General features: G+C 59.3%; 1 protein-coding gene across 1 annotated transcript in view; it reads right to left on the reverse strand.

Annotated features, from left to right (window-relative positions):
- Nucleotides 1-26,362, reverse strand: part of NCOR2 (nuclear receptor corepressor 2) — a 222,054-nt gene that overhangs the window by 74,074 nt on the left and 121,618 nt on the right. Inside the window, exons 11-15 of the mRNA XM_082853706.1 lie at nucleotides 22,705-22,877; nucleotides 21,600-21,693; nucleotides 18,704-18,882; nucleotides 15,193-15,247; nucleotides 12,633-12,731 (exon numbers count right to left, since the gene is read on the reverse strand). Of these exons, the coding sequence (XP_082709832.1) occupies nucleotides 12,633-12,731; nucleotides 15,193-15,247; nucleotides 18,704-18,882; nucleotides 21,600-21,693; nucleotides 22,705-22,877 (600 nt within the window). The remainder of the gene's footprint in view (nucleotides 1-12,632; nucleotides 12,732-15,192; nucleotides 15,248-18,703; nucleotides 18,883-21,599; nucleotides 21,694-22,704; nucleotides 22,878-26,362) is intronic.

The following is a 26,362-nucleotide window of genomic DNA, read 5'->3' on the forward strand; positions in this document are numbered from 1 at the left end:
CAACTCTCCAACCAAGCAGAAAGAAGCCAAAGCCCGCGGGGAAAGTCAGGGTGGGGCTCGAGGGTTCCCGGTTCCCTTTCTCCCCATCTTTCCTCCACACCAGGAACGCAAGCCAGTCCCTGGCACAGGCTGCCCTGGCCTGCGACCTCACCACCGCCAATCCCCCCCTGCCCCTCTCTGCAGCTTTAATTTATGGCCTACGATGCGGCTGAACACGGGCCAGCTACAGGCATCCTGTGGACGCCGGGGCACACAGCGGGGGCCTGCACGTTCACGGGGAGCCGTGGGCTTCCCGAGGCTGCAGCAGTGTCCACCCCGGAACCTCCTGGCTCAGGTCTGCCCCCTTCTCTCTATTCTGTAAGAGGAGGGGCTGGAGGGGGGGAACGGCCTCCCTCTACCCCCTGCCATGTTGCTGTCAATTCCCGACGCGTGGCCCAGTGTCCTTGAACTAGCCTGTCCCTCACCACCGCCCCAAACCCTGAAACACTAAACTTCCAACAGCCGGGGAGCTGTGGCCGCCTCTCACCCCTGAGACGTGGAGCCTCTGCTGGAGCTGGCCCCGCAGATGGCAGCTGGGGCGGAGCAGACGAGGGGGACCAGGGACCAGGACCCAGAGCCGGGGGAGGTGGCACGGCCGACTGAGGAGGGTTCCCCCTCCCAGGGGGCCACTCGGCATGGCTGCTGTGGCCACCAGTGAGACATGCCCGGCTTCTGCACACCCAGGAACCTGACGCCCAGGGCCAGAAAGGGCAGGGCCGGGGCTTTCCAATGGCAGGGAGCGTGACGTCTCCTAAGACCACCGTTGGTGCCAAGAACGCCCGGCTGGGCTGCAGCCTCACCCCAAAGCTTTACCTGCCCTCCCTCCCAGCAGCCGACTCCAGGCTTCCCTCCTGGAGCAGCTGTTATCGTCCCCTGGGTCCAGGCTGGTGGGGTCTCCAGGCCCCCTGGAATCTCATCCTTGGGCCGCCAAGCAGGCCACCGTCTGCCCCCGGCACGGCCAGCACGTCACTGCCCAGTAAGTCTGCACCTGCGCCCTCCTGCCCAGGGCCTTCCTGCCGCCGTCCCCCTCCAAATCCTCAAGAAGCCCCACTGCGGAAGATGCCAGCACTTCCCAAGAGCTTCCTACACGCCCGACACTGCGCTGTGCACAGTCTATTGACCAGCTGCTCCCAGCCCCTCTGCAGTCCTGAGGATAAAGGCAAAGATGAAAAAACCAGCAGTAACAGTGACCTGGGGGTCGTCCAGGGGGGCTGCTCCGCCCCCACAGCACGCCGAGCGCCTTGCAAATATCAATACTATTCCCCTTACTGCCCTTAGCCTGCCTCAGGAGGAAAGGGGCAGTGATCACTGCTCCCATTCTGCAGAGGGAGAAACTGAGGTTCAGACTGGCAAAGCTGCACCACCTCAGAGCGAGGGAAAAGGGGGTCCCAGAGTGGGGAGCGGGCGTGATCTTGTCGTCCCCAAAGGCCTGCGGAGCGTCTCACCCAACTCCACACCCTGGTCAGCATCTTGGGCCTCAGATGGGGGCGCTACGGGGATCCCTGCCCCTTTCTGCCTAGCCTACCCCGTCCCCCTTGCAAGATTCCTCAAGTCCCGATCTGGGCCTGGGCCAGCCCATAACGACCCCCTCCCCTGAATAATCATCCTCTTCACAGCATTAATAACAAAAAGAGCTCCAAGCGCCACGTGCCGGGCACGTGTTTTATGTACTCCCTCATCTCCTTCACCAACCCCCATCTTGCTCCCATTTTACAGAAGAGGAAACTGAGGCACTGCCAAAGCTGGGAAACAGCAACACCAGGATTCAAACCCAGAGCCTGAGTTGACCCTGGTTACACCCAGGCCTCTCTCCCTCCTGCCATCTCCACCCCCCCCCACCTGCCCCCACCCAGTCTCGTGAGGAGGGTCCAAAGACCTAGTCAGCTCTAGAACCTGGTCATTATTCCCGTCGGTTGCATCCCACCCAGGTGTGCGATCCCAGTGTCAGACCCCGTGACCTTCTTCTCCCTGACACTCCAGGGCAGGGGCAGGCGACTCCCACACCTCACCCTCTGGGAAAAGTGGGTGCGGCGACTTCAGAGCCACCCTGGAGCCGTGGCGCAGAACCCCATGGACGGGCTCCCAGTTTCCTGGGGCCTGAACTCCACCTCCCTCTGGAGAGGTGTCCGTGTGCCCCGAGCTGAGTGATGCGAGTGGAAAGGATGAAAGGGAGAAACCCCAGGGCAGTCCTGGTCTTAAACGTGGTTTCCACTGGGAGGGACCGTCAGGCATAATGGTGACCACCTGCCTGGCCTCCTGGTGGGCACAGGAGGTGAGCGGCTGTCGTGGGGATGCTCCTCTCACTCTGGGAGATTGACGGCATGAGAGGGAGGTCCAACTGCCAGGCCCTGGTCAGCCGCCTCTGTCCCCGAAAGCCTTCGACGTCAGAGGACAGCGGATACAGCGACGGCTAACTCAGGGCCGATTCACACGCACTAGGTCTCCGCTGCTGATCTCAGGCCCATCGCGGACTGCAGGACGGCGCTTGCCGGGTTTCATGGGCAATTTAAAGCCACTGTTCTCACAACTGCACACACAGATCACCTGAGGAGCTCTGGGAAGTCCCGACGCCCAGGACCCACCCACACCAGTCGCATCAGAATCTCAGGGTGAGAGGCCGGCATCAGCGTGTTTAGTTCCCAGGTTATTGCCATGGGCAGCCAGGTTTGACGACCAGAGCATAAGACAAGGAGCCAGCGAACTTTCTGTGAGAGCCAGATGGTAGACCCTTTAGGGCCATCGGTCCATCGGTCTCTTTTGCAACAACTGACTCTGCCGTTTGTAGCTTGAAAACAGCCAAAGTGTAAACAAGTGAGCGTGGCTACACGCCAACAAAGCCATTTACAAACACAGGTGGAGGGCCGGATTCGGCCTGCAGGCCATAGAGTGCCCACCTCTGCTACCGGCTAGCACTGTTCAAACTGAAATGCACACACGAACCACCTGGGGATACTGGGAAAATGCAGATTCCCACTCCGTGGGTCTGAGGCAGGCCTGAGACCCTCTATTTCTAGGTAGTTCCCAGGGACGCCAGATACTGTTGGTTGCCGGACGACTGCGTGAGGAGCAAGGCTTCCGGGGGTCCCTGTTTCACAAAACACGTCCAGGACCCTTGCCACGGGCAGCAGCGGATGCCTGTGGACACGGGAGAAGAACCAGAAGCCAGACTCCACCGTCTCAAATGATTCCGGAGCGCAGGATGAGGTTCACCTTTGCTTTCCAGACATGCCATCGGTCACGCCGACAATGGGCTTCGTGCCCAGTGCTTGGTCGTGAACGTCCCTCCCAAACCACAGCACAGCTCTGAGGAAAACCTGCCCGGATCTATGGTTAGCCAGAGCCATCAGTTCAAATCCCCGAGGGACCCCTACTTCTGGAGCGCTGAGCGCTGGACAGACTGGGCGTGCTCTGTGCTGAAGCCCCAGACTGGCTGGGAGCTGCGCAGAAAATGATATGAATACAAACAACAAATGCTGACGAAGCACCGCGAACATGTGACGAGGCTTTCTCCTCCTCATGTGATACCTGCAGTTAATAAAATCCTCCCAACAACGCTGGCACTATCTCTGTTTTATAGAAGAGCGTACAAAGACACAGAGACCTTAACCCGCCGAAGGTCACACAGCATTTCCTAGCAAGAGCCTACAGGCAGGTGCTCTGTCTCTCACCCTGGGGAATCACAGGCCCCTCTTCACCCCCGTTTAAGCCAAACTGTTCATTCCCTCCACAAGCACGCTCACAGAACATACAGTCCCCAATCTTCCGGAGCTAGGACAGGACCGATGGAGGCTGCAGGGACGAGAAAACTTTAAAAAGGCCCAGCACATGGCAGGTGTGACAGTGATGCGTCCTGACCAGCGGGGACGAGGTAGGAGGCCTCCGAGCTGAATCTCCAAAGGCTTTTGGCGGAGAAGGATGAGAGGGGACGTTTCAGGGAGGGGGCTTCTTCAGGCAAAAGCATGCCGACGTGAAATCGCCCACGGTCCTTACAGAATGACATACCGGACTTGGCTACAGAGCCGGACTGGCTTTAACGCCCGTGCTCGGAAATACGGGAGGTGCCCTGACAGCTGTGGACAGCCACTGAGGGCTTTTTTCAGAAGGTGGAGGGTGGGCAGGATTGATGTGTTCCATGCCGTGTTTTAGGGCGATGCGGCAGTGGGTCAAGGGGTGGCCATTGGTTCCAGGAATGAGAGGAGAGAGTCCAGTGAAAAGGTGGTACCAACCAACCAGGGAGGAGCTGGTGAGGTTTAGTGCTCAGATGACGGGTCCTCTAAATGCCTGGTGAGACCTTCCCGACACCCAGCAACACCGACTGCGGCACAATCTCACGCATTCATTCAACAAACACTCTGCTGAGCATGTACTACGTGCCAAGTGCCTCTAGTGAGCAAATCCAGGAGGGGGCTGCCCTCGAGACACCCTATCTCTTGGCAGTGGGGGAAGGGAGATCGCAGGAGCCCAAGGTTGGTGGGAGGAGTGGGGTCAGGGGTCAGGACCAAGACACAAGAGTTTTCTGTTGCTGGCAGCCCCTTCCTGACATTCGGCCCCCACCATTCTGATCCAGTTCACGTGTCTTCCTGGAAGGAAAAGGCAGGCAGGGGACGCCGCCTTGGCCCGTGAAGGGCGTCCTTTATAAGACACACAGATATAGGTGTGTTGGGCCAGCGCATACCAGCTCACAAGTGCAGACTTCAGTTTCCATGAATTTTGCAGGTTAGTTGTTAAAAACAGCCATTATTCAAAATGGAAATGCACAACCTTACAATTAAAGAAATTATCATAAAAACGATGGTAGTTAAGTACTCAAAGTGCCTCGCTTCCCAATTACTTGACTCCATTTGGCTGTTATCTGTGCTCTCCTATGCCACTGCGTCCACATGGCAGAAGGAGGATATGGTCCCGTCCCCCGAGGCGCTATGCACGGCCCCTTCCCAATTCCACGTTCAGCGGGTAGCTTGGAATCAGCATGATGGGAGCATTTACACCATGGTGATCGGCATGCGCTACAGTCAGGGCTTCGCCCCCCCGAAAGCTGGCTGTTAGACACTCACCAGCGCTCCACCGCACACAGACGTGTCCCCAGAACCTGAGCAACGTTCAGCACCCTCGCCCATGACGTCTGTTTTGCCTGCAAGGAGATGGCTGCTTGAGGCAGCTAAGGCTCTGCTTTACTGTCAGTCGATCCTGTCCCGCTCCTTGGAATAAAATCAGTGGTCCACGGCACAAGGCTGGGCGATCTACCCCCTGCCCACCTCACCTCCCTAATCCCCACCTTCTCCTCCTGCAAGATGCCACACTTGTTCCTGCCTCAGGGCCTTTGCACTCACTGTGTCCTCTGCCTGAGAGACTCTCCCTCCAGCTCTGACTGACCAGTTCCTTCTTATCGCTGAGGTCGGAGCCCAAAGGATCCCTCCTCCGAGAAGCCTTCAGAGTCTGCTCCCTAAAAGCTGCCCTCTCTCCTGTCAACCGCCTCCTGACCCCAGCTTACCGTCTGTAACCGTTGCTGCCACCTGGAAGAACCACGCTAATTTACTCGTGCCCTGTCCCTCGCCCACGTGGATGCGACAGCTCTGGGGACCTCGTCTGTCCTGTTCACTGGGGCATCACCTAGAATGGTGACATTGTGATGGAAGGACAAAACAGACCGGAACTTGGTCACCGCCTGCCCTCCCCCGGGGCCCCCTCCTGCTGTGGCCGGAGCTGGCCCAGGCACACGAATGCTGCTCTTCTGGTAACTATTTCCTGATTCTTGTTAGCCGAGCTTGAAACGCTTGGATGGGAGGTCTGTCAGCCCCACACAGCCTTTCACCTCCTGGGGTCTGACTGATTCACACTCACATTTTCCACGTCCTCCTGTCCCTTTGGTGTGGTCCGCCTCAGACGGTGCCGACGGGGAGCTGGGTCTCCCCTGCCACTGCATCACAGCCCATGAGAAGGCCGTGTCTCTCGTCTCCCAAAACGGCAGCCCAGCTTGCTGGGTCCCTGGGGCCTGGCCTTCCTGAGAACTGCGTCCCCCGGGATGTGTCTGGGAGACTGTGGGCCTAGACGAGCCTCCCATAGGTCCCTGCCCACTTAGCACAAAACTGGGCAGGGAATCAGGGACATCTGCTTGCTGGAGCGCTAAATCTGGACACAATCCCGTCCCCAGCAGAGCGGAAGCGGCTGCCTCGCTCAGGCCTGGGCGGCCCGGGAAAGTCCAACTGACCCCCAAGCTGGAGGCCCACCCGGCCGGGGTGGCGGCTTGGGGCAAGCACGCTCGCGCTCACCCAGAAGGCAGGGACGAGCCCAGCCCAGTCTGGGGCCTGCTACGCGCTCCCTCCGTAGATCTCACCGGCCCAGGGGGGCGGCCAGGGTCTGGGAACCGGCACTGACTGCACGGTGGCTGCCCCTCCCCCCGGGGGCTGTGCTTGGCCGGCCCTGGCCTGGAATGCCTTCCGGTCACGCTGTCCCCTGTGCAAGCTGCCTGAGGCGCGGGAGTCTCTGGAGTACAGAGCAACTGGGAACAAGGTCACCTGTCCCTCGGCAGGGAGCTGGAAGGGGGGGCGGGGGAGGGGAGGGAAGATGAGGAGGGTGGGTGCAGGGGACACAGACAGAGACAGGAGGGATGGGGGAAGGGGGCCTGCAGGAGAGATGGGGGAAGGGGGCCTGCAGGCCAGAGGTGGGGGAGGAGCAGGCCCCACCTCCCTGGACTTCCCCCATGACCCCCCAGGAGTGGGAGGCTGGGCGCCCTGTCCCCGTGCCCATCTCCGTGGGAAGAGAAGACAGCCCATGTGGCCTCGAGGAGGAGACCCCAACCAGCGCAGCTCCCAGCTGGGCCCCCTCCCCTCTGCGGCCGCATCACCCTGGGGGATGGAAGCAGGGGCACTCACCCTCGGGGACAGCCCCCTCCGCAGCACGGCCCCCCCATCGCCAGGAGGGCCACGTGGCCGCCCCCGGTCACTGCTGCGGAGCTGGGCCGTGCTGCCTGGGCTGCGCTGGCCTCACAGCCTCGGTTCCCCGACAGTTTGCATAGTTAAGCCGACTTCTGACCGCAGCATTCCTGGGTTCCAGTGCTGCAATTAGCTGGGATAATGTGGCCCCTGCATCCATGAATCATGAACTATAAACTGCTGTGCCGTCACCGGTGCTCCAAGCTGGCCCCCGGCTCGGCCGGTGATTCACCTCGAGGAGAGGACGCTGGGGCACCACCCACACGCTCACCAGCCACTCACAGCCGGATCTCGGGGGCTGGGGTCCAGGAGGTGAGGGCTCAGCGCCCTCCTGCCGAAGTCCAGGTGTGCACGGCTGGCAGGGGGTGGGCGTGAGGGGGCTAGAATTCCTGCGTCTCCCTCTGTCAGAATACGGGGAAGCTTCTGGAAAGTGGGTGGCATCCTCTCTTAAACAAGAAGGGCATCCTGACACTCCAAATGGCCAACACATGTCCCAGCCACGGCAGGGCCAGGCAGCAGCGCAGAGGACGCCAGGGTGGCCTTGCCCTCTCGGGTCATCAAGGGTCTGAGACCAGACACATCAGATGGCCGATGCTTTTCATGCAGGAATTTTATATCCCCTTTCCTAACCATCCACGCTTTCGAAAGGCAACCACAGCAATGACGAACAAGGGGCTCAGCACAGGGTGTGGTGAGGCCGCGATGGGGCGTGTGGCACCTGAACACACGAGGTGACATCTTGCGGCCCACTCTCTGCTTAAGCATTGGGGCAGGTCAGGACCACCGTAGAGTGTAGTTTGCAAATATGCAAACATGCGGGATTCGTCCCCAGGATGGACTGGCCAGGTCGCTTTCTAGAAGGGGCCTCCGCCGCTACGAACGCCCTCAGCCTCTATGGCCCCCTCTGCCCACCTGGGAAGGGCCATTCCAGCGCCAGAGCACCGCCCCCAGGGCTGGTCCAGGCTGCCGCTGAGCCTGTGCCCTGCCTCGACTGCCCCTTCTGCCGCTCTGCTCCCTTCCCTCCCCTTCCCTGGCAGTGGGGACTCCCCAGTAAACGCCCCGAAGGCCGAGGTCCAGCAGCAATGCTGCCAGGGCACTTGTTAGAAATGCAGATTCTCAAGCCCCCTGAGGGGCGCCACCCAGCAGTCTGTGTTTCCACAAATCCTCGTGGTGAAAGTTCAAGAACTTCAGCTGGACGCCAGCTCCCTCTCAGCCCGAGACACGTCCCTCCCCGGACCCCAGGAGGGCACAGCCCAAGGACACTGGCCACGGCCAATCTGGAGTGGATGGTGGTATCGGGAGAAGGTAGAAGGCCTACGATCTGGGGAGAGAAACTTCCCACCGTGGGTTCCCCTCCTCCCCAGACGTGGGGGTTTGAGCCTGGAGCCCGAGACAGCCTCCCCTCATCACCGTGGCAGGAATGACCAGGGGAGGGGTGCTGGTGGCAGGAGGGTACCCCTCTGTCTCTGGCCCTGGGCCGTGTCCAGCCAACTCAGGAAATGCACCTTCTACAAGGCGGCAGCCTGGAGAAGGGCCCCGCTCGCGGACACCTCGGAAGTCCCACCTCACGTCTACCTCAGAGGCTCTTAATCGGGACGGGCCGTGAGACGCCGAGACAGCTGGGCTCGGCTGACACCCTCTCTCTAGCTTCCTGCAGGATCGTGGCCTCGTGCGGCTCTGAAGGAGAAGCTTTACAGCCCTGGCATGCAGTAGGTACTCAATAATTGCCCGCTGGATGACGACACAACATCGTGCATCCGACGCCTCTGTGGAGGTGAGTGGGGGTCAACCTTAGAGAAGTGAAGCGGGAGCGGCCCATCCGAGGGGCATCTGTCGGGCTGACAAGCTGAGCGGTGCCGCGTGGCCATCCTCAGCCTCGGCGTGGCCGGAGCCACGGGAACCACGTGAGGATCACAGCCTGTCCCAGGGTTCTGAGCTGCCAGAGGCGGGCCAAGGATGGATCGGACACAAGGATGGGACAGCAGAGCTGTCACCTGGGTGGCTGCTATGCCTCCGAGGCCGACTGCTCCCCACCCCACGGTGGATCGCTCTCCAGGCTCATTCCCACCTGGCTCTTCTGGCTTCACAGAGCAGAGGGTCTCTGCCTGCCTGACGCCCGACCGCCATCTGCTTGCAGTATCAGCCCACGGGGGGCCGCCACCGCCGGTGCCCATCCGTCCATCCACGTGTAGGCGCCCAAGCACATACACCCACACCCACTCCGTGCCAGGCTGGGGAACCCCTACCCGTCTCACTGGGAGTTTTATCAGCAGGATCACAGGTTTTATCACATCAGGCCCGCTGCAGCAACTGCACCTTGAATTACCAAGAGGGGATGCAGGGTTGGTGTGTCTGCCGTTTACTTTGCTGTCACGGGGCAGAGGGAAGAGTTACGGCCACAAAGTCAACACTTGGGTTGACCCATTTATTCCATACTTATGAACAGGGCTGGCAGGCGGTGGTGAGGGCAGCGGATCTGCCTGGCACAGGAGTCCTTCCAGGGTTTGCACGTTAATTTCCGTCCCCGGCAGGGCCCGGGCCACGTGGTGCCTCTTTGCAGCCACAGCCGATGAGGGGGAGGGCAGAGCCCCAAAGATATGTCCCATCTCCCAAGGAGACAGGGGCCTCGTGCCCTGCCTTCTTCTCTCTTTCTGCAAGTGGCAGGGCACAGAGGCATCCCTGCTCCATCCTGGGAGCCCCAGCCTGAGACGCCAGCTTGAGCAGACCGTTAAACCTCACCAGACAAGCCCCACGTCTCTCAGCACTGAGGACGCCACAGCTGACCCAGGGCAGCTCAGATGAAAATACGAAGCCAACGCTTCTCCTCTGCTATAAAACACTCCAGGGCCCCCAGGGCCCCGACCCTGGACTCTGTCCCAAGTCACATAATCCTCTCCCTACCTCTTCCCTCAGCCTTACCATACTCCAGCCCAGAGGTCTTATACTGAGGGCTGAGGACAGATTTCGAGAGCAAATGTGAGTTGCCCAGCCTATCCGGTGCTTTGTCGTTATTGGTTCTTACGTGACCTAAGGTTTAAAAGTCAGGCAATTTCACATAATTCCCTATCTCCAGCTCATCATCAAATATCAGATCTGGTAATACAGGGCCAGGTAGCCAAGAGTCAGCTGGAGCTGATATGAGGCACAAGCTCTCTAGTTAGCCCCGGGCCTCACCACTCCCTATTGCCTCCTATGGATTCTCCATCCCTTCATTCATGTAAGACCCTGGAAGGTATTGAGACCCCTGCTCCTAGGACTCTAAGGGTACTGTGCACTCTCTCGTGTCCTGGCGCTTTTCCACCTGCTGTTCCCTCTGCCCAGGACACCCTCACCTCTGTCCTCGTCCTCCCAAGAGGCTGTTCCTCAACCTCATCTTTGGGGTCCCTTACTCGATGGACCCTCTCAGGCAGACCACCGACATGCTGACTCGGAACCACCTGTGTACACCTGGTCTAGACAACGAGCACAGAGTCCCCTGTGTCAGCACACAAATGTCCGACGGGCAGATGAGTCAGCTAGCCAGGCATTAACACCGTGAAGTGGGAGGCATGGCAGCCAGGACCAGGGGCAGGGGGCACCAACGGCCCCCGACTCCCCAGGACTCATCTGGACATAGCCCCTCCCTAAATGACGTCAGCACACAGTCTTTGCCTCCCTCCACACAAATGTGGCTCTCAGCACAGGGTGAGAATGGCCCAATCTCTCCCCATCTGACTCAGAACCCTTTCGTCTCCAGAGCCCCCAGCCCAGCCACCAGCAAGGCCCTCATGAGCCCACCCACAGGGCCCCCACGAAGGCAGGGAGTCGGGGGGCACTGGGAAGACGAGCAAGAGAACTGGCACACAGGAGATGCTCAACAAATAGCCGACAACGTTTTTAAAATCAATCTAGAGGCCTTTATCTCCCCCTTTATTTTGCCACAGTCCACGCCACGCCCTCCTTACTGCCTCTTATGCCGGCACATTTATGCTCCCTGCCCCGGCATTTATTTGAGTTTCTGCAACTCGGTCTAGACAAATTCCTAAATGCGCTTCAATTTCTAACACGCCACAGCTCGGTCTTTACAACTGAATAGCGCCAAGCCAGTAGGCCTCGGTTTTACACATCTGTTAGATGGGCGAGCAGGCTGGCCAACGGCGGCTGCACGAAACTAGGGGAAAACCCTCTCCACAAACCAAACACAGCCGCCCTTCAACGAGCCAGGCCAACGACAACCAATGCTCAGTCTCAACCATCTTAGCCTGACGTGCAGAATGCAGTGAGGGGTTGACTCTCCCGTCAGCAGACTTGCTTCCCTGATTATATGTGGCTTAGCCAACAGAACAGTGGGTCGGTACCCCTGAAGCACAGTTCCCAGAAAGCAAGAAAGGAGACACGGGACGCAGGCTAGGAAGCTGCGTGGACCAACCCATCGTAGGCTATGGGGCTTGATCATAGAGTGACGGTTTCACAGGGGACACTGGGACCCCACAGGTGATGGCTGGACTTAATGCCCTCAGGGTCCGGCTCTCTCCAGCCTCGGGAAGGGAAGAGGGTGGCCCTGGGGTAGGGGTGGGGGTCTGGGCTGGAAGACGCCAATGACAGGGACCACCCACCTAAGAGAACCTCTGTGTCCTGTCCTCCCAGCACATGCTAATCTCGGCCTTCGTCCCTTTCCCCTGTCCGGTCCCCCACGCCAGAGGCCCCAGGGAAGGGCCTGCCCCAACCCCCTCCAGTCCGGCATCTAACAGCAGTGCCCAGAGCTTCTGCAGCTTCCGGCCCGCATCCCTGCACCTGCAGCACAAGCCCACTCCCCCCCTCACCCCCGTAGTCCCAGCATCTGCTCTGGGCTGATTCTTAACAGCCCGGAAGTGAAACAAATCCCTCCCCTTCCCTCCATCTCCCCGACACCAAAACACTCACGAGCCCCCTTTAAAATGTGTGCCACTGACCCCCTTCATCTTTAACATAATTTACAGAATCTTTTTTTAAACGAATTCCCTTTTCGTCTAACTCAGAGGTCAGCAGACTTTTTCTATAAAGGACCAGATATTGAATATGTCAGGCTTTGCAGTTTCTGTCAGGACTACTCAACTCTGCTGTTGTAACAGAAAAGCTGCCACAGTAATATGTCAACGAATGGGCATGGCCGGGTGCCAATAAAACTTTATTCACAAAAACAGGTGGCAGGCTGGACTCACCCGAGAGCCATAGTTTGCCAAGTCCTGCTCTAACTTAAATCATCCTTCAGTCATATCCGAAGCACTGATGTCTGAAAAACGGCACTCTAGAGTACTGGCTGTTTTTTTCTTTCACATATGCATTGCGACAAAACACCACAGATTCTTTCTAAATTTTAAATGTTAAGTTTGTAGACCAGCCCAAGTCATCCTGAAAGCCCGGCCCTTGCTCTGGGAATGCGACCCTAATCCACCACAGGGACGGTGGGTCACCAAGCCTGGAGTTCTAGAATTTTCCAGGCTGAGGGTGGAAGTGGCCATTTCTCCCAGGTCTTCTCTGCTGCTGGGATAGGAGGAACACCCCCAGAGAGGGTCTCCCAGCCGCCAGGGAAGGGGCCCAAACTGAGGGAGCCGCTGCTGAGAAACACGAGGAGATGTCACCGCACGCTGCCCCCGAGCATGCCGGGAGCCCGCCCGGGAGCCCGCCCCGCCCCCTCCTCACCTGGCCCTTGCCGCGGCGCCGGTAGCTGCGCCTCACCAGGCTCTTGTAGTTCTCATTCTTCTTGGTCAGGTAGTAATAGAGAACACACTCAGCCACCGTCTGCAGGATGGAGAGAGAAAAGAACTCTGAGGCGTGTGCAGTGCAGGTGGTCAGAGCAGGAGGCCGGGAGCCAGAGGCCTGGCTTCCAATCCTACCTCCTCCAGGTACTGGCTGGGTGACCCTGGCCAGCTTACCTAACCTCTCTGGGCCTCGGTTGTCTCACCTGTGTAGTAGGGGTACTAACAGCACGTATCTCACAGGGTTGTCATGAAGACCAAGTAAGTTAACACACGTACGTGTAAAGGACTCAGGACCACAGAACACACCCTGCAGAGGTGTTAACCTCTTCGCATTGTGGCTCGTGCTACTGGCAGTCGTAAGGACGAAGCTGTCACCGGCCATGCCAGCCCCAGAGAACAACGCCTCCGGCTCCCCAGCTCGGGTCCGTTCGCTCACCCTAGCTTGCTCCTCCCTAACATTTAGGGGCCTGAGTGGCCTCTTCCAAGCTTCGTGCATCCAGCCTAATGTCGCCACGCAACTCTTCGTCTCTTGGGACGTTTATGTCTTTTCTCTGCTTCGGTCTTTGCCCTGCGGACCGGGGTCTGAATCCTGGCACCGCCACTTGCTGAGCAAATGACTGGCGCTCTTGGAACCCCACCACCTCCTCGTCCAAATGGGACCAGTAAGAGGGCATCGTCCTCAGAGAGCAACTGAAGGACAGAACACGACGATGCCGCCACCTGCGGCCACGGGGCCCAGTCCAGGTGACAGCTCGCCAATGCCAGCAGCTGTTACTGAGATAAGGTAAAATGTTTCTGTGATGCTCGGTGCTGGTGCCAAGCCCGGAACTGGCCTCTGAGGGGCAAGCGTGAGGGCCGCTGGGTGCAGAGGGCGGCTGGGCCTCAAACCCCCTGCGTCCTCATCCACTTCCTAGAATGGACTGTGAACAGAGGCTGCTCCCAAGTTCAACCGGACCACAAGCATGGCCCGCAAAATGGTTAAGAAAAACATTTTATAATCAGAGGCCAATATCTGCAAACTGGGGGATGTGGGTGTCTGACTTCCCCTCGAACAACTCAGGAGACTGCCTTCCTGTGCTGGGCGGCCACGGGCTGGCCCTAAGCAGACAGGCACGGGCTGGCCAGTCCACAGAGCTCCCACCCTGCCATTGGCCTCACTTACCACCAGGAACCGCCAATCCCCAAAGGCACAGCTGGCAGCCCCAGCTTCAGACCCTTCTGGAAGCTCTATTTAAGTCTCAGCTTGGGCTGCCCCTTAGCCAAAGGACACCGTAAAGTTTATTCTCCAGCGTGGAGACCTCTGATTCCCTTGTTCAAACAGTTCTGCTCAACTGCCAATTTCTGAAACCCCTGCTTCTGTCTCCGGGGAGACCCGACCTGGAGCCTCCCGGGTTGTCCACACCCCTAGTAAGAAGCTGTCGCGAACTCAGAGGAGAGGCTATTTATAGAGCTCGCTTCTCCACACTGGTTTTTCAGGCCGGGAGAGATTTCGCTTCCCCACGCTGCCCCATCTCCCTCCTTCTATGGGTATCGGCTCATTGAGGGCAGATGCTGAGAACAACTGTTACCCTTTAAAATACCCGCCTGGATCTGGATCCGGTTCCGACCGCCCTCCCGCAGCAAGGAAGCATGAGGCCTCCAGTAGCATGGTATTTGCAAAGCCGGGAGTGGGCAGACACCCCGTCTGAGAGACGAGATTCGGCGAAACGGTGCTTTAAACACCCGGAACAGCAGCCCCAGAAAGTAAACCTTTTCAGGAAGCTTGTCTGGCTCCGCCCTGATGATGCTGGGGTCCAGCGGGAGACTCTGACACAGGGCCACGTCCAGCCCCCCAGACCGGCTCCCGCCTACCTGCGGCCGCTGCGGCCGCTGCCCAGCCTAGCCTCGTGGGTACACAAAAGGGGGCTGTACCGTTTCCTGGGACGCTTTGTGTCCACCTGCCAACAGGGAGCCTGCGCAGAAAGAGGCACCGCTCCAGGCTGGGTGTGGGGGCAAGGCGGAGCTCAAGCCTCAGCTCTACGAAAAGGGGATGAGGATAAACCCCACGCCAGCCACACGCCTGGCTTCCCATCAGGGGTGTCAGCGTACAGTGACCATCAGAGGGACCTAGAAAGGTCATTCCATCCAGCACCCTGGAAGATCGCCGCTCTTGCCTATAAGGCCTTCATTAGGGCGCCAGGCATGGCACGGCTTCCAGAACCCACGTCCAGTCTGCCAGGACGCTTGCTGCCACGCTGAGGAGCTGGTGCACGCAGCTCTCCTGGGGTTTCCCAGCCTGGAGCTCCGCCCTGGGAGAAGGGGGCGGGGCCTGCGGTTGCTGCTCCCAGGAGGGAGGAAGGAGGGAAGTGCGGTCTGACACAGCAAGGAGAGCACGGGGCCAGCAGGCAGAGGCCTCGTGGGTGGGGAGGGAGGGTCCTGCGGCCCAGCCCAAGCGGCTGCCCCCAGGAGTGGCCCCCAGAGGGGAGCGGGGCGGGTGGCGCTGGGCCGGCGGGCAGACTCACCTTCCTCTCCAGGAACGATGCGATCAGGCCGAAGTTCTTGGGGTGCTGCATGAATCTGCGGGGAGAGAAGGGCGGGCCTGAGACCAGGCCGAGGAGGGCTGCCCAGCTGGGCGGCCGCCGAGCTCCCGGGCGCCTGCCATCTCCGCTGGCCCAGCACCGCCCCGCTCGGAGCAATTAAGCCCAGGGGGGTGTGGGAAGGGCCGCGGCAGGCGGGACGGAGGGCTAAGAGAGGGCGTTCCTTGGAGTGAGTCACTGGTTTTAGCGCCTTTGAAAATACATTTGTTTGTCCTGCTGGAGGCGGGTTCCAGGAAAAATGAGGACATGACATGCAGCCCTTCGGTGGGGTTCCCCCCCTTTTACACTCTGCCTTTGTTTCTGTCTCCGGCTGGGCCTGGGAAGCTGGGCCTCGCCCGGCCCACGCGGGGCCGCCACGGGCGAGGTCGCGGGGCAGGACCCTGAGAGGTGAGAGCAGAGGCTTCGAGTGCCCGCCAGGAGGCAGGCAAGCCGGCCCAGGAGGCGGAAGGAAGGGACCCGAGCTGGAGGGGTGGCGGGGAGCTGGCACCCCACCAACTGGCTTCCTGCGAAACAGGGAGAATTACTGGGAAAGAGCTGGGCCAGACTGAAATGTCAGGGCCACAGGAGCAGGCGGACAGCGGGGGCGGAGATGTGGGTCACGGCTGCTGGGGCCCCGGGGATGCTGGGTGGAGCCTCGGCCCGCCCGTCCCCAAGACGCGCCACCGCCCCGCGGCCTCCCTGGGGAGAGGAGAGGCTGCTGGGGACGCAGGGGCCCCGGGGTCCCCCCACCCCCCCCGCCGCCGCCGGAGGGAGCCTGGGCCAGCGCTGGCGATGGTCCTGCCCAGCCCTCCAGATGGCTGGGCAGGAGGCCAGTGGGTCCCTCCCCTGCTCCCCAACCAGACACTGGAGAAGCCAGAGCGGCCTCTTCTCTTTTCCCAGAGGAAGCCGCGAGTCAGAGGCAGGCTTCCCAGCCTGGGATCCTGCCTCGGGCAGCTCGCAAAGCTGGAGGCGGCCTAACGCCCTGATTTTCCAGACAGACAGTCTTCCCTTCTCCTCCCTCTCCCTGCCCCAGTGACACTTCCTTCCCCACAGATCCCTTCCTTGGGGTCTCCCCACGCAGAGATGGGGCCCCAGGAGGCCCAGAAGCACACTTGGGAATCTCTTAGGTCACCTGTTCCACCTCCCTCCAACCTACACCTGGGTCCTCTGCCATGTTTCCTGAGAGTTTACTCTGACACTGGGTACCTCCAGACGGCTAAGCGAGGAGGCACTGAGGCTACACCCATTTTACAGACGTGGAGACTGAGGCTCAGGGAGGGGAAGTGGCTGCTCGAAGTCACGAAAACAGTAAGTGATAGAACTCTACGCCACCGGCACGTGATTCTCCGAGCCCCTGAGTGCTATCAGTTCCGCTGAAAACGAGAGGTCACCCAGGACCGTGAAAGACTCAAGGTGCCAAACTGGGTCTCAGCAGACATCAGCCCAGCCTGGGGCCCCCATTCTGCAGCTACTGGACTAACAGTGTGAAATCCTTAGGTCGGAACAGCAACATGAAAAATCCAGAAAGGCCAAAACACAGAAAGCATTCCCAGAAACCTCTTTTTTTTTTTTAAAAGAAAGCATAAATAAATAAAATATCAAACATACCAGGGGGAATTTAAATACCTAAAGCAACAGTAATTCTTAGCATCCATGACCATCCTACAGTCACTTCACTGGTTTTTAAATTGCACACCACCAGATACGGGATGACTTGATTTGACGTCTGTGACCGTGAGGACCTAGAAATGAGCCGCTAACTACCTGCGTTTCCTGTCTCTGAGCAGTAAACCCCAAACACACGGCAGGAATTGCTCCCCAAAGCGCTATTTCCTGTGGAAGGTCGCTGCATCTGTGTTAGGCGCTCGAAGGTGCATTACACCGTCCCTCTGTTTTTATGTATGTTTTAGAATTTCCATAATCAAAAGCCATTTAAACAAACAAACAAAAACTTTCCACACAAGACCCTCTTCAGTCGCTCCTCCTGCATTTCCAAGTCCTGGTGTCTGCCCTGGCTGAGGCACCCCAGCCTTGCCCACGACCCAGAGCCATCCCCGTCCCTGAAGCCCAGTCTGGCACTTTGGGGCCACCCAGCTCTGCAAAGGGCAGAGACAGCCCCAGCCCCTGCGGCCTGGCCCCGTGGTGGGTGGCTGGAGAATGTGGGACACCTCTTTTGAAGAAAATCTGAGGCCTTCTCGGGAGGCGGAGGTGAACGTGGACGCCTCGCAGCTGAGTCCCCCACGCCCTCCTGGCTGAGCGCTGAGGCCTCTGCCTCAGTTTCCCACCCTCTTGCCTTATGGGGGTCCTGGGTCCTGAGGAGGCGCTCTGTGCCCAGGATGTGGTTCCCTGGGACACACATTTTGAGTCTGGTGGGGGAAAGGAGCACTTTCTCCATCTGGTTCCTCACTCGTCTCCCCAAAACAGTCATTCTACTCTTTCATTTTAGAAGAAGCCCCAAGCTTCACCTCTTAGCATCCAGTTCCTGCCTCTGCTTTCCAAAGACCCCCCACCCTGCTCCCTGGCCCCATAGCCCCCTCTCCCCGACAAGCCTCTCCACTGCAGCTGAGCCCTTGCCCCGAAGCTGGGGGAGTCTGAATCCTGCCTCCACCATTTGCAAGCTGTGTGACCTTTGTTAAGTGTCTTAACCTCTCTGAGCCTCTGTTTCCCATGTGCGTAATGGGGATGGCCTGGTAACGCTGTTATGAGGGATAAGAGGGACAAATGCACAAATCCCAGAAAACATCTATCCAGTGTCTGTGATGAAGGATGCGCTCCGCAAATAGCCGCTTTCCAAGTAAAATGAAAACCGAAAAGTCACCGGCCAGCCACATAACCCTGCCCAAGGCTTCAGCCCAGCCTCGAAGGTCCTCCTGCCTTGTTCTTCTGACACACACTGCCCCATTTCACATAAAACTGCCTTGACACTTTGTACTGGTTTGAATAGTGTCCCCCCCAATATCATGTCCTCCCAGCACCTCAGAAGGTGACCTTATTTGGAAATGAGTCCTTTGCGGATATAATTAGTTAAGATGAGGTCATGCTGGAGTAGGGTGGGCCCTGAATCCAATGTGACTGGTGAATTTATAGGAAAAGGAGAAGACACACAGAGACACACAGGAAACAAGACCACGCGAAGACACAATGAGACGGTGAGAACCATCTCCAGGCCGAGGGATGACAACGATCGCCGGCCACCAGCAGGTGCCAGCCAGGTGCGAGACCTGGGACGGACTCTCCCCTGGAGCCTTCAGAAGGAACCACCCCAGACCACACCTTGATCTTGGACTTCCAGCCCCCAGAACTGTGTGAGGATAGATTCTTGTTGTTTAAAGTCACACAGCTGGTGGTCACGTGTCGTGGCAGCCCTAGGAAGCCAACACAAGCCTCAACAGGACGGGTTTCCCGGGACAGGGGAGGGTGGCCCGGCCAGGCCCGCCCCCCAGGGACGGGGACTCACTTCTCCCGGAAGGTCTCCTTCTCCTGCTCGCTCCACAAGTTCATGACCTGGCGGTCTTTGTACACCTTCATGGGGTCGTCCATGAGCCCGTTCATGTTGATGAACTTGATTCGCTGCTGGTCGGCGTCGTACAGCATCGGTGGGATCACGGCCAGCTGGCGCATCTGCTTCTCCAGGTTCTGGAGGGAAATGGAGATGGCAGAGGGCTCGGGTTGGAAAGCACAGGACAGCGGGGACAGGGTGGGGAGGGGGAGGGGTGCTTGCGCCAGCACCGGGGACCCAGGTGAAGAGCAGAGGGTAGGGGTATTCCGGGCAAGACAGGAGAAACGCAAAACCAGAGAGAAAGCGGATGATGAGTTAAAAAATAATAATAGCCCGTGCAGGGGAAGGGAGAATTTAAAGGCGGCCCCAGAGAGGTTTATGGTGGGCAGGGCTGTTAAATTAAATGCAGAGAGCAGCAGCCACCTTATCTGCAGAAAGAGGGGAGCAATGACTCTTCCGTTTGGAAACGCAAGTGCTATAAAATACCGCAAGAAAGATGTGCAGCCCAGCTGGGCCGCACCAGCTCAGGAGACGGGGCCTGGCCCTCCAGCTGCAGAGGGCACGCGGGGTGGGGGTGGGGGGCTGCCTTGCTCTGGGGGGGCCCGGTGAGGCTGCAGAACCATTTCCTCGCCCGCCACCCACCCCCAGTCCTGGATGCAGCTCCTTCAAGCGTGCCCACTGGGGACCAAGCCTGCCCAGCCCCGGGCTCAGCAGGAGTCGGGCGGGCTCGCTCCTAATGCATCAGGATGGCTATTAAGAGGCTCTGAGCCGCCACTCAGCTGGACTCATTTCCCCAAATCTCTGCAGCCAGCCCATTACTGGCGATTAATTACCCATCTCCGGAGGCAGGCGAGGGTCCAGCCCGGCCAAGGTCAGCCGGTTCAAAGGCTCCGCTGCCCAACCTCCCACATCCAGGCTCTCCATTCAGTGCTGGGGATTCCCAACAGGGGCAGGGAAGCGCAGCGGGGGCAGGGCCCTGACCCTCCGCTGAGACGGGCCCCCCACAGAGGCCTGACCCTCCCTGGCACTGGAGCAGCCGTCCAGCACCTTCACCTCCCCCATCTCCTCGGCTGCCCGAGATACACAGCACTGGCAGAGCCCAGGCAGGGTTTCTCCTGGCAGGAACCTCACCCCTGCTCTGCTGCCTCTCCCCAACCGACTACCGCAAGCTCCCCCCAGATGGAGAGCATCGTTCCCGCCCAGTTCCCTCCTTCCCACCCTCCCAGGGAACCTCAGGTCAGCCTGGGCTGCGTGGGGTGAAGTTTCTGCCCTGAATTCCCTTTCCAACCATCACCCGCGAAAGCTGGTCCCTCAGCATCCCTGGGGACGCTGGTGGCTGCATTCTTGTGCGGCCAGGACCTGGGGAAGTGGGCCTCCGGGATGGGGGCCGGGGTGGGTGGGAGGGGGACACTGAACCAGCTGGGATGCCAGGTGCCCTGCCGGCATCAGGCAGGGAACACACGGGAAAGGGCCGCCCTCCTCTTGTTCCCACGTGCCCCTGTGGGACGTGTACGTGGCCACAGCATCGGCGGGACAGGAGCTCGAGCGAACCCACAGGTGTGAGGACAAAGGTTTTCCAAGCTCTGCTTTCTGCAGACTGAAGGGTGTTCAAAACGGGGACACAGCACGTGAAGTTTTAAAACGAACGCTCTTTTTTACCGGCCAGAGAGTCTGAACTACCTGCATCAGACTCACGTGAACAGCCTGGTGAAAATGCAGATTCCTGAGCTCCGCCCCAGATTGGCTAAATCAGAACTCCTGGGGCAGGGCCCTGGGAAACTGCAACTCAAGCCGGACTCCCCCTCCCCAGGACTCTTAAGTCTGTCCGAAGCGAGAATCAGTGGCCTAAGCAGTGCCACCCGATAGAATGCTCTGCAACGATGCAGGTGTCTACTGCCTGCTCTGCCCAACGTGGGGCCACTAACCACACGTGGCTTCTGAGCAACTGAAATGAGACTGGTGCCACAGAGGAACTGAATTTTTAATTTTATTTCATTTGTGTTAATTTCCATTTAAATAGCCACGTGCAGCTAGAGATGACTGCGCTGAGCTGGGGCCGCAGTGCCTCCCATCTGGACAAAAGTTCTGCCTGGACACCAGGCCCCGGGGAGGAAGAATGTGCCCCCTCCTCTCGAGAAGCTGCTTCTTGTCTACTGTGATGTTGGGAACATGGGGGGGTGGGGCGGGGGGACCGGCACATTAGATGCTTGACCGACAAGACTTGGGAGGGGACAGGCCAGCACCAGCCCTGCCCCAGGAGCAAACGCCTCCTCTTTCTGCTTCCTGGTCACCTCTGGGCTCTGGTGACCACAGCCAGGGTCACCTGGCTGATACAAGGTCATCTGGGAACTCCTGACAGAAGGTCCCCGGCTTGGTGAACAGCTGGTGAGATGGGAATCCCCCTCTGCCCCCAGTTCTGGGCGCGGGGCGGCTGACCTAGAAACCACAGCTCTCAGGCCCTCGTGCCCTCTGGCTTCTGGTCAGGCCCAACCAATGGGAAGCACTGAAAGTAGACGGGGGCGGGGCTGGGGAGTGAGAGGCGGGGGTACTTATCCCCTGTTCCCTCCCCGCCGTGGCATCATGGATGGGGCCCTTCCTGGCCATGTCCTACCAGGGGGCCTCCTCTCCTCCACAGCCCCAGGAAGGCCCCTCTCCCCGCTTGTCCTTCAGGCTGGGGATGGGCAATGTCTACTCCCCTGGTGCCCCACTGTCCCACCTTGCCTCTGCCCACACTTCAGTAACAAGCCCCTTGATTTCAAGCATGCAGGTGAATTCTGCTTCCCGCTGGGAGCTTCTCCACGCGCAGGGGACACAGCGGGTGGAGCCGAGGTCAGGGTCAAGGCCGTGGACTTACCTCCTGCTCCGAGAGGCCATCGATGATCTCGGACACCTCGTGCTCGCTGCGGGCGGCTGACATGGAGAGCCCGCTGCCCCGCTGGCCCACCCTGCTGGAGACCAAAGGGACACGCTCAGGATCGACCCCTCGGCAGCCAGGGACACGCGGCCGGCACAGCGGCACAGGCCCGAGCCCACAGGTTCCCCAGAGGCGGCGTGTGGGCAGTGAGGAGGGGCCAGGCCTCACACCCACAGAGACAGCCCCGAGCCCAGGGGTCCAGGGGAGGGCATGGAGCCCCCAGACTCACCCAGAAATGCCAGAACCCTTTTTCTCTCCTAAGATGCCCACCAAAAGGCCAGCCACACAGACCCACAGACAAAGCCCAGCTCTGCCTCTTCAGACCTGTCCCTCAATGTCTCCCCTGTACCACGGGGATAAGGTGGCACGTGGCTCCCAGGACTGGAGGAGGCATTCGGTGAGATACGCACCGTGAGTGTCCAGTAAAGAGTGAAATCCAGCATCCCTGCTCGTGGCCCACCACCTTATCTGTGCGACAACAGGTGTCACAGCCGCATGTCACCGAGCACCTACTCTGCGCTGGGCACTCCTACGCAGGATCCCACCCCATCCTCACGGCCACCACGTGAGACCAGCATCCTTCTCCTTTGACCCACACCAGGGATCTCAAAGTCAGCTGCCTTCAGGGGCCGCATAAATGAACGAAGCTGGGAGGTACCAGCCTGTGGCACACCGGAAGGAGAACTCACTCCACCAAAATGGATTTAAGCTTCTTTCCATTAAGTATTAAGGCTGGGCAGGCACCAAGGGACACATCCAAGGGCTTGATGCGGCCCCTGGGCTGCCCGTTTGAGACGCTGCTGTGCTTTCTGTTTCACGCCGGCCAGGGCGCCTCTGTGGACAGTGCCTCGAGCTGACCCAGGCCCTGGGAAGCAGGAAAGGAGGGAGGGAGGGGGAAGGGGGAGGGGAGGGGAGGGGAGGGGGAGGGGAGGGGGGAGGGGAAGGGAGGGAAGGGGGAGGGGAGGGGAGGGAAGGGGGAGGGGAGGGGAGGGGAGGGCAGGGGGGAGGGGTGGGGTGGGCCCGGCCCCGGCCCCCCGCCGCTCACCTCTGCATGCGCTCCTGCAGCTCCCGCTGCTTGCGGATCTCGGGGAACTGCTTCTCGTAGTACTCGCGCACCTTGCTCTCCTTGGCCCGCCGCCGGGGGTTGTTCTCAATGCGCTCCACCTTCTTCTCCCAGGCCTCCATGAGCTGGTCATAGCGCTGGCAGAACTTCTGCTCCTGGGGGGATGCGGGGGAGCCCTGCGGCAGCCGTTCCTCCCGCATCCGACACCCAGCCCCTCCCCGGCTCCCCGCTCTGCCGTGCGCCCAGGCACACGTGGGCAGACACGCGATCACACGCGGGCACGTGGGCAGACCCAGGCACGTGGGCAGACACGCGATCATGCAGAGACCTGAGCAGACCCAGGCCAACCCGGGCCCCTGAAGAAAACCCACAGGCTGCCCTAAGGACCCGGCCGCCTCGCTCCCTGGGGAACGGGCCACCCCCTGCCGGCCTCCCTCCAGAAAGGCCTCGTGCTTCCAGCCACATGTGGCTGTGGAGTTTAAATCAGGTAAAATTAAGTAACATTTAAATTCAGGTCTCTGGTCCCTATGCCACTTTTCTAACGCTAGTAGCCATGTGAAGCCAGGGCTACCACCCATAGTGGGCAGTGCACACAGACCATTTCACTCATTGTCAGTTGCGTCGGACGGGGCAGCCCTGGGGTGTCCATCAGGCCCGGGACAGCCGCATGGAAAGCATTCTCTTTCTGAATAGCTCCTCATCCCCCGGCCTCAGGCCAGCCATGCTCCCCACACCCAAGGACTGGGTGTGAAGACTCAAGCTGCCGCCATCCAAGACAAGGAAGTCCCTCTCCAAGTCTAACCACAGTGCTTCCTGCTGTAGGTCCTTCCTTAGAGAAAAGACCCCGGCCCGGCCCAGAGTGTAGCTGCCTGGCTTCCGAGTCTCCAAGGTGACCCGGACCTCAAGCAGGCAGGGAGCATCTGGCTGTCCGTGAGACCCGATCCCCCCGTCTCTAACAGCTGCCGTGGACAGATGGCATGGTCTGGGAGTCCCGCTTGAATGCCTCCTCGACACTTCAGCATAATCAGAAAACCCGTCTCTGGTCCTCGTGCCCAGACACCCCTCCCCATCCTGAATTTCAGCTTCTGACCAAGGCAGCTTGTGACCTTGGTCCTCAACAAACCCAGCGGCGTGATGGTCCCCAAGTGGCCGTCAGGCCAGCTTTGAGGAGCAGAACTTGACCTCCAGCTCCCGGGGGTTGCCCAGGTATGTGGGCTGCCCCAAGAACCCTTGGGAGGTCAAGTTCCAGTAGAGACAATAGCCACACATGTTCGTGGCAAGGTGCCGAGAACAGCACCCCTGAGGGTGAGAACGGGCGTGAAGGAAACCCAGCCCAGCCCACCATCAGAGCAGGGGACCCTCCCCACGCTCTCAGCCCTGCCAGAGAGGGCTCGATCTGATGGGTGAGAGTGAGAAAATATGTCAGATGGGGAAAAGGCAAGAACATGTTCACCAAAAACCAGCAGAGGAAAAGAATGCAGTTACCCGTGAAGATAGGCAAGAAACCCGCAGGGCCACCAACCAGCTGCCCAGTGGAGGGGCGAGCAGGGCGGCCAGCAAGACGCCCCAGCCCTGCCTGGGGCCCTCGTGGAGCAAGGGACAGGAACAGCCGTGCGGGCGCCCGCAGCCACACTGCCCAGCCCCAAGCACCACACGCAAAGATGTGAGCAGCTCCAGAGGACTGTCCAGGGTGAGGAAGTCCCCCTCCACGTCTAACCACAGTGCCACCTGCTGTGGCCTGTGCACTGGAGGTGCTGTCCGTCCACTGAGGGCCGAGGGCACGGGGCGCCTCGGGACAGAACACAGCAGTGGCTGCGGCCCTTCCCTGGGGCAGCAATGACCCTGCCAGGGGGTGTCCACACAGTGGCCCTGCTGGCCAGGGAAGAAAGCAGGTCACACACTCACACACACACATGCACACACTCACACATAACACATGCACACTCACACATAACACATGCACACTCCCTTACACATACATGCACTCACGTGGACAGATACATACACTTACATTCTCACACTTACAATACACACTCACACCCACACCCTCGCTCATAAACTCACATACACACATTCTCACAGTCACACTCACACCTCAGAGGCTGAAGCGCTGCTAAGCTAGCCTGCCGGGTGCCCGGAGCAAGAATCTGCAGAGGAGAAGGAGGATGGCCCCTGCGAGCACAGTCTGTGTGTGTTACGAAAACAGGTCCCCCGCAGCGGGAATTCTTCTTCGTAGCACCATCATCACCATCAGCATCACCATCGTCATCATCACCATCAGCATCGCCGCTGACACTAGCTAAGTGCCACTGTGTCACATGCCAGGCACAGAGCTGAGTCCTTCCCGCGACTGACCCTCCCAAACAACAAAAGGCCATGACCGCCATCCCCTCCGTAGAGGCAGGGGCTCAGAGCTCAGGGCCGTCAGCCCGGGATCACACAATTAGGGACGGGAGGTCAGGATCCTGATGGTTGTTCTGATAAAGTCCAGTACGTCTACTTTCCTTTTGCTGCTCATGCTTTTGGTGTCAAACCCAAGATCCGCTGCCCAATCCAAGGTCGTGAAGATTCACCCCTATGGGTTTTCCTTTAGGAGTTGTACAGCTTGAGCTCTTGCATTTAGGTCTTTGATTCATTTTGAGTTACTGTTTGTGTTAATTCTGTGAGGTGGGATCCAACTCCATTCCTGCGAGTGTGGCAGTCCTATTGTCCCAGCACCATTTGTTGAAAGAGACGGTCCTGTCTCATTGACTGGACATGGCCACCTGTCAAAAATCCAGCATCCACCGATGTGAGGGCCTGTTTCTGGCCTCTCTATTCTGTTCCATTGGTCTCCATGTCTGTCCTTAGGCTAGAACCATGCTGTTTTGATTATTGTAGCTTTGTGAGATGTTTTGAAATCAGCAAGTGACTCTTCCAACCTGGTTGTTCTTTTTCAAGATTGTTTTGTCTATTTGGGGTCCCCATGAATTTTAGGGTCAGCTTGCAGCTGACGGTTCTGAGCACCCACTGCAGTCCGGGCGTTGCTGTGAGCACACTGCTTGCAGCCTTTCACTCAGTGGCCTGATGAGGTGCGTGTTACTATAATCCCCACCAAACAGAACAGGAACCTGAGACCAGGAATTAAATGATTTGCCCCGGTCACCGAGCAGGGCCAGGATTTGAACCCCTCCTACCCCGCCAGGTGTGTCAGGATGGAGCTCTACCCTCAGGGAAACAATGAGAGATGGGGTGACCAGGAGGTACCCCCAAAACTGAGGAAGACAGCCTCAGGCCGACGGACAGAGCACAAGGAGGGAAGTGTTAGGGAGGTGGTTGGAGCTGACTGGCCAGGGGAACTGGCCTCTGTGGTCACCTGGTGACCTGGCGTCCTCCAGACCCCCAGGGAGCCTGCAGCCTCATGCAAAGGTCTTCTGCTGGGCTCAGCGGCCCAGGCACCACAGACTTGGAGAATGCTCCCCTGCTGGCTGTCCTGCGTGTTCAGCGATGTGTGATGGTGACGAGGTCGAGCTCTCCCAGCCCCTGTCCTGCTGCCTGTAACTCAGGCTGCAGAAGCAAGTCACGGATGCCGGGGCAGGTCAGGAAAAAGCCCAGAAGTGAAAAATAAGAGCTGTGAGGGATATGAGAGGAGTGAGCAAAA

This window comes from Leucopleurus acutus (genome assembly GCF_964270905.1).
Source record: "Leucopleurus acutus genome assembly, chromosome: 13".
NCBI classification, from domain to species: domain Eukaryota; kingdom Metazoa; phylum Chordata; class Mammalia; order Artiodactyla; family Delphinidae; genus Leucopleurus; species Leucopleurus acutus.